At 43.1% G+C, this 7,944-nt stretch overlaps 1 protein-coding gene across 1 annotated transcript in view; it reads right to left on the bottom strand.

Moving 5' to 3' along the window:
- Positions 1 to 2,066: 2,066 nt before the first annotated feature.
- The window catches only part of LOC311043960 (protein NLRC3-like), a gene marked incomplete at both ends in the record, with an annotated part of 15,897 nt that continues 10,019 nt past the window's right edge, over positions 2,067 to 7,944 (bottom strand). Inside the window, 3 exons of the mRNA XM_084055383.1 lie at positions 2,067 to 2,098; positions 2,229 to 2,276; positions 7,326 to 7,850. Of these exons, the coding sequence (XP_083911509.1) occupies positions 2,067 to 2,098; positions 2,229 to 2,276; positions 7,326 to 7,850 (605 nt within the window). The remainder of the gene's footprint in view (positions 2,099 to 2,228; positions 2,277 to 7,325; positions 7,851 to 7,944) is intronic.

Raw genomic sequence — 7,944 nt, 5'->3', positions numbered from 1 at the left:
AGATTTTGTTGCAGCTCTTGTAGTTGATGACCCAAATGCTGAGTTCTGGTGGAACTATATGACTATGGTCAGCATCCTACTCTGCTTCACAAGAGCACAACGTGATGGATTATGGGATCTCCACCTATATGCATTCAAACGTATGCTGCCATTCTTCTTCAGGTATGATCATGTTAACTATGCCAGATGGGGTACTGTATACCTGGCTGAGATGTCAGTTCTTCCACCAGAGGTCCTCCTTGAGTTCCAGGAAGGCAACTTTGTGGTAAAACGCACTGATCGACACTTCAATCAGGTATCAGCGGACCAAAGTACAGAATGGCTAAATGCTACAGGAAAGAAGAGTGGAGGCTTAGTAGGTATTACCAGAATAGCGTCTGCACTGAGTAGATGGACATTGTCATATAATCTGAGGACAGACATAGTTTCTCAGACAACAGCTTTGCTAGGAATGACATCAGGCAATGAAGATGATGAGTACACACACAATGAGTGCACAAAAAAAAGAATGGAGAAAGACGACTCTGATGAAGGCAGAATAGTTGTGTCATTGAAACAGCATGGTGTGTTTCAAGATGGTGGAGACACATTGAAAAACATGATCAACAAGGATGTAGTCACATCTGAGATTCAGGAATCTCTGCTTAATGCAGAAGAACTTGGACAAGCACAAATGAAAGTCTTTGTCGAGAAACGACTATGTGAGCCTCCAGATAGTGACCAGCACCTGGCTCTGAAATCACCTATTCGAAAGAATAAGGCCAAGACATTTGCCTCTTTATATGAAGTTGAGCAACTTTCCAAGGGCAAGCAAAACACTATCAAAGTGGATAGGAACATTCTACAAAGGCTCATTACAGCTTACAGAGCAGGGCGCCAGGTAAACCTTGAAAACATTCTTACACATGAACTCATGACCATCCCATTATCTTTGGCGACAACTAATGGTAGTCTACATTCCACAAACAAATCTGTGCTAGTAAACATACTGACAGAACAAGTCCAAACCCCTGCGAAAGTTACACTTGATGATTCCAGCTGCCTGCTCATTGATGGCCAAGCACTCGTGATGGCACTAGGAAAGCAACCTGGCATTAGAACATTTGGTGAATATGCCAACATGTTTGCTGGAGCTGTTTTTAAAATGGGAGAACATTGCCAGAGGATTGATGTAGTCTTTGACAGGTATCAAGAGCTAACAATCAAAGCAGGCACAAGGATTAAACGCAAGCAGCGCCACCGACCAATACGTCGTAAAATAGAGAACGAGTCCGTTCCTCTTCCACCAGACTGGTCTAGCTTCATGGCACTTAATAAAGCAGACCTTGCTCTATTGCTTTCAAACCATCTGATCAAACACAGCCCAAATAATCTAACCATCATTGTATCAGGGGGGTTTGCCGAAGTGACCACTGTCAAGTCATCGGATCCAGATCTTGAAGTCTCTTCTCTAAGTGCTGACCACGAGGAAGCTGACACACGACTGATTTTGCATTGCATCCATACTCAAATGGAAACACTAGTTGTGTCAGCACGAGATACAGATGTGCTTCTTCTACTTCTGGCACACTATGACAGAATGCAATGTAGCGTCTCTACATGAAAGCTGGGACATCAAAGGCTCCAAAGTATCTTCCAGTACATGACATTCGCATGTTGCTTTCTGCTGATCAAGTTGACACACTACTTGCCTTCCATGCTGTCACTGGTTGTGACAGCGTGTCTCAGTTCAGTGGCCAAGGTAAGAAAACAGCCTGGCAGGTGTTCCAGCAACATCACACAGATCTCATTGGGCTTGGAAAAGGCCCTCTCACAGTAGACATAGCGAGATCAACAGAGAAATTCATCTGTAAGATATACGGTGTGCCTGAAGTTGATACATGCAATGAAGCAAGAGTCAAGTTGTTTTGTATAGGTCGTGCACAAGAGACTCTGCCACCAACCTCAGATGCAGCAAAGTTCCACATCATGCGTTCCCACTATCAAGCTCTTGTCTGGAACCAAGCACACTTGCCACATCCTAATCTTCCTCCAGTGACCGAAATGGGATGGATGCACCTGAATGGTCAGTTGGTGCCACGGCTGCTTTCTCTGCCACCTATGCCAAAAGCATGCAGGGAGATCACGTCATGCAGTTGCACAAAGGGATGGCTCAGCCAACGCTGTGGCTGCAGGAAAGTACGTATGGAGTGCATTGAAGCGTGTAATTGCAAGAAACTTGGCAACACCTGCCAGAACACTGAGGATGACTGGGACTAAGTCCATGTGTCTGCTGCCTGCAAATACAAGTCAGAAACACAAATTAAGGCAATTATACATCTTTATTATTCAATAACAACCCCAAAAAAACAAATTAAAAAACATTATTCATTACCAAAGAGGCCAATTTTCACAATATAAATTATATAAAAGTGGTTCCTTCACAATTGATCTTATATCAGAATATTTCATTGTATTCCCCATATATGTAAACATAAAAAAGCACATTTCAGTCTATTTTCTACCTTGTTTAATCAAACATATAGTGTTTTATTATGTTTCAGCATAGTGGCGGCCGCCATCTTTAAATGGTCCATTTTGAGGGCTTAGCGGCCATTTTTGAGCTTTACACACAGCAGATTTGGATTCAGCACACCTTAATACCCCTAAAAAAACATGTGTGTCATAAATTAACATGATTTGCCTTCGGGGTTAAGATTTTTGGAAAACTGACCTAGTCTACTAGGGCTGTGAGGGCGCGCTTATTTTGGGGTACCAAAATGGTGGGATAGAACTTTCCAAAAGTAAAAAAAAAAAAAAAGAAATTGAAAATAACGTTTATATTTCTTTTTTACGTGGGGGTCTGCGGACCCCCTGGGAGTGTTGGGACCCCCGGGGACCCCCCTGGAACATGGCGGACCCCTTCGGCTGTTTATTTTTTTTTCATGAAGGTGTTTGCTGTTTCTGGCGCAAATGTGGCAACACTGATATTCAATATGGGGGACCCCCGGGTCCCCTGGGAGTGTCGGGACCCCCGCCAAACATCGCGGACCCTTTTGGACCCCCGCGAAACATCGCATGCAAGAGGTTGCACATGAACTCTGCAGCCGCACTGTGGCGCTCCAACACAAACACTCTGATGCTCCCCTAAATCCATTCCAGGGTTTGAAAATACCCACTTGACAAAGGGGTGACGTGCATCACCGTTCCAATGACCAATAAACTCCACTTCGGGATTTCGCAAAGACCCACAAAAGCGTGCAGTAGTCTACACACACACACACACACACACACACACACACACACACACACACACACACACACACACACACACACACACACACACACACACACACACACACGCGTACACACACACACACACACACACACACACACACACACACACACACACACACACACACACACACACACAGCATGCTGAGAGCTAAAGGAACTAACCTCGCGTCACCAGTCTTTCCACCTCGGAGGAAATAAAAGGTAACACAATGGTGTACACAAAATGTTGTCCGCCTCACGGTGTTTGGGTCTCGCTGGGCGGTGGTCAGCGATGACGCTAAGGAACAACATGGCCGACCGTAATGTTGTGAGTTTGTGTTGGCCGCAATTAATTATGCTTCGAGGGGGCAGATGTGTGCTGAGCAGTGAGAAGTGGCCTACAGACTGCGTGAAGTAATTGTGCGCGTTGTGGCTTGTGTTGTTAGTGACATTGATATGTTGTTTTTGTGTTTATTCCGACACAGTGACACGGGGAAATTATGGGTTTTGGTTTGTGCAATGTAGTATAGGGTATAATCAAAGATTTGCACATATTTTCACCATTTTTATATTCAAAAATAGCAGATGTACAAGCTCATAGTGCCGCGCTATGAGCTTGTAGATCTGCTATTTCTGAATAGCCAAATAAATCTAAAAGTGTGCCGCGCTATGAGCTTGTAGATCTGCTATTTTTGAATAGCCAAATAAATCTGACACAGTTCCTGGTCTTAATGCTAAACCAGTGGTTCTCAAACTTTTTCATGTCAAGGACCCCCAAATTGACACTTATTAGCCCGCGGACCCCCATTTGAAAAGATACTCCAGGGACCCCCATAAGAGAAGGTTTTTACGTCTCTAGCAGTGATTCTCAACCATTTTGATTTCAAGGACCCCCAATTTGACATGCATTAGGGCTACGGACCCCCATTTAATGGCATTTCTATCTCTGGGACCCCAATATGTATTGTAATCAATGTTAATTTAACTCTGAGAGTGTACACATGGAACCAAATGGAGCGTTACAGGTCTGTGACTCTGAGAGTGTACACATGGAACCAAATGGACCCTTACAGGTCTGTAACTCTGAGAGTGTACACATGGAACCAAATGGACCCTTACAGGTCTGTAACTCTGAGAGTGTACAAAGTGTGGTCCGTACAGCCTGGTTTATTCCGTTCCATGAACGCCAAGCCAGGCTGAAAAGCTAGACCTCCTTGTCAAGCCAGGCTGTGTCGAGCCAGGATGGTAAAGCCAGGCTTCACGTATTCCTGTAAAACAGTGGCGTAGACAGAACGCTGGCATGAGCTGGGCCTGGGCATTTGCGGGTGGGCACTCGTGCACGCGCCATGCGCGGCAACATTTTCGTGTTTTTATAAATACAAGGACACTTATATCATCAATATACATTTATTTACTGTTATTGTTTCACACATGCTTACAGAGCATTGGGAATATAATATGTGTAGCTGGTTATGAATGCTAGACATTTACAATGAGCATTTATAGATCAATATTGTAACAAGTACATTAAACATTAAACACAGTGTGTACAACTGCTCCCATTTCTTTATTATACTTGTTCTGAAAAATGAAAGAATAAAATAAAATAAAATACATGGGAAAAGTTATAAAACATGGCCCCCTCATTCATTAGAAGGACAATATCAGTCACCAGAGGCAGAGACGTGTGTTGTAATGAGTCTAGCGCGCGCACGCACGCACACGCACACACACACACACACACACACACACACACACACACACACACACACACACACACACACACACACACAGAAAAAGTACTCTGATATTTTACCTCAGTAAAAGTAGAAATACCACAATGTAGAAATACTCTGTTTACAGACAGACAGACAGACAGACAGACAGACAGACAGACAGACAGACAGACAGACAGACAGACAGACAGACAGACATGAGCGGTGCCGTGCTATGAGATCTGCTTGTAGAACATTTTTGCAAATCTTTGAATATATATATATTTTTAAAGCAAACATTAGTAACTCAAATCGTTGCTACAGGTCCCTGGAACTAAATGTTTGAGATGGGGGTCCGCGGCCAAATACATATCATTTTGGGGGTCCACAGCAACATACTGTTAAGATTTACAAAACATTTTTAGATATATGTTTGGCAGTGGACCCCCATCTCAAAATGGGGGGGTCCACTGTTCCAGGGACCCCCCCCCCCCAGTAGCAAAGATTTGAGTTACAAATGCTCATTTTAAAAACTATACTGTATAGTAAAAGATTTGCACACATTTTCACACATTTTCTGAAATAGCAGATCTACAAGTTCATAGCGTGGCACTTGTAGAAAGACAGACAGAAGCACTGCTGCGCTGCTGCCTGAAAATAGCAGATCTACAAGCTCACAACGCGTCGCAATGCGACCTGTTGTGAGCTTGGAGATCTGCTATTTTCAATACAGACAGATCTACAATCTTATCTGAATGACTGTTAAAGCAGTTTGTTTAAATTACTTTATAAAATGATATATTTTCACAGCGATTATTTATTAGTGTAGATATACACATTTAGGAGTGGATTATGTGTCCAGATGCTTGTCAGACAGTCAGACAATGGTGCTCCGCAGGTCTAGAATGGAATAAACGGGCGCAGCCAACGTCAACAACTGGTCTCGACCAGACGTGAGATTTCAGCCTACGGTAGGATGAAGCCCACGTCAGGATATATTGATAAATGCCGAAAGGTGCGGTGATTACGCCGTACGCTCATTATTCGGGCTGCACCGCGTTGATAAATGAGGGCCACTATCTGTCCTCACAAAGTGTTGGAAACTTATATCCTTATGAGGCAAATAATATCCTTTTTAAGCCTTAGTTATTATGAGCAAATGACTTATACCCTTATATGGAAATAAATATATATCCTTTTTTGACCCTAGTTTCTAAAGAGTTAATGTGTGTGATTTTACTATTACTGTTTTTAGCGGCGCTAGCCGCTCTATACCTTTAGGTATAGAGCGGATATTAGCCCTCTATACCTGGCTTTTGCGTCAACGTTCTGATTGGTCAGGTCCGTCAACGTTCTGATTGGTCAGGCTCGCCAACGTTCTGATTGGTCAGGTCCATCAACGTTCTGATTGGTCAGGCTCGCCAACGTTCTGATTGGTCACTATTCATGACATCACTATGTTACTATTCATGTCATCACTATGATGGAAGCCTTGAAATAAATTTACAGAGATTTAATATTGTTTCTCTAGTAGAAACACATATCTATGACAAAATATATCAAAGGCGCCGCTACCTTCACACAGGTGTGATTTTTTTAAAGTACCAGTTAATAATAGCAAAAAGTATGTGTCTTCTTTAGTACTGTGTATTGCTGGTCACATAGGCCTTTATAGATAACACATTATTGTCTTATGAAATCACTTTAGTTTTGCTAGAATCATATCCTTAGAAATACAGTCACTGTGATAAACATGATCTATTAGTATGGCAGAACGCTGCGTTATCTACTAGAAGACACATTTCACTTCTAATGTCTTGGACCGTCACGGTCGGAAAGTAAAGTACAATGCTGTCTGCATCTTTGTTGGGGAGTATGTGCATGGCATTCTGGCAGGTGGAGAAACCAGGCCTGGAGAATCGAAGGTCATCTGTGGGACCTGTAAATCAGACGGGGCCACTTGCAAATCCTGGGGAAAGAGATGAACCAATCAGAAGGCTCACTGATCACCCATCTTTGATAATGATGTATAATATAGGCCCTAGGGATAGACAGAACAGCCCACTTGACTTCATGAATGAGAGGGTACCACTTGTTATTGGTTAAGGCAAAGCTACTGGGGCCAGAGAATTCTCTGTTAAGTAACGTTTTTATATTCAATCTGTATTAAAGCTAAACTTTCTTATTAACTGATACACACACTATTACTTTTGATTTCTTGTTTAATTAATAAATACACTTAATTTTAAGCCTTGTCTGCTCTTGATTTCACCAATATAACGGACGCGCGGAGACGCGTGGTCTGGAGGGTAACAATTTAACTCAATGCACAATTTGTCTGCAGTTTATTAGCACCGTCTCCAACAAAAGACACTGAGGAGGAGGAGTGAAGCGTAAACCCAGGGTAGAGAGGTTCAGTGAATGAGGACTGGAAGGAGTAAAGGTGTGTCAGTGAGTCAGAGGACCGTTCATAGAAAGACACAGTCCCTGCAGGCCAGTCTAGATACACTGATACTCTGTTAGAGTCAGACCCATGGACAGGGAGGAAAGTGGCCCTACCATTGTGATAGACTAAGTAACTGACTTCCCTACAGTACAGACACCAGGACAGGTCATTGAATCCAAGCAGACTACCCTTTCCTCTCCTGCTGATTCCTTTGTAAGTCACTCCTATATCAACAATTCCACTCATCTCTACCTCCCAGTAACAGCGTCCAGTCAGACCCTCTGTACACAGAACCTGTTCACACGACTCATCAAATCTGTCAGGATGATCAGGGTACGACTGAAGCTCCTCCGCCCATGTCACTTTCCTGTTGTCCTCAGACAGACAGAGCGTCCTGTTTGCTGTGTTTGGGTCCAGTGTGAGACGATGGAGATCTGATGAGGAGACAAGACAGGAAACAATAAAAACATTAGATATTAAAACAATATTCACTGAGAGAGAGAGAGAGAGAGAGAGAGAGAGAGAGAG

The sequence above is a fragment of the Gymnoscopelus microlampas genome (genome assembly GCF_963454915.1).
Source record: "Gymnoscopelus microlampas genome assembly, chromosome: 4".
In the NCBI taxonomy this organism is placed as follows: Eukaryota; Metazoa; Chordata; class Actinopteri; order Myctophiformes; family Myctophidae; genus Gymnoscopelus; species Gymnoscopelus microlampas.
The sequence above is the reverse complement of the archived record's forward strand: the minus strand, read 5'-3'. Positions and strand labels throughout refer to the sequence as shown.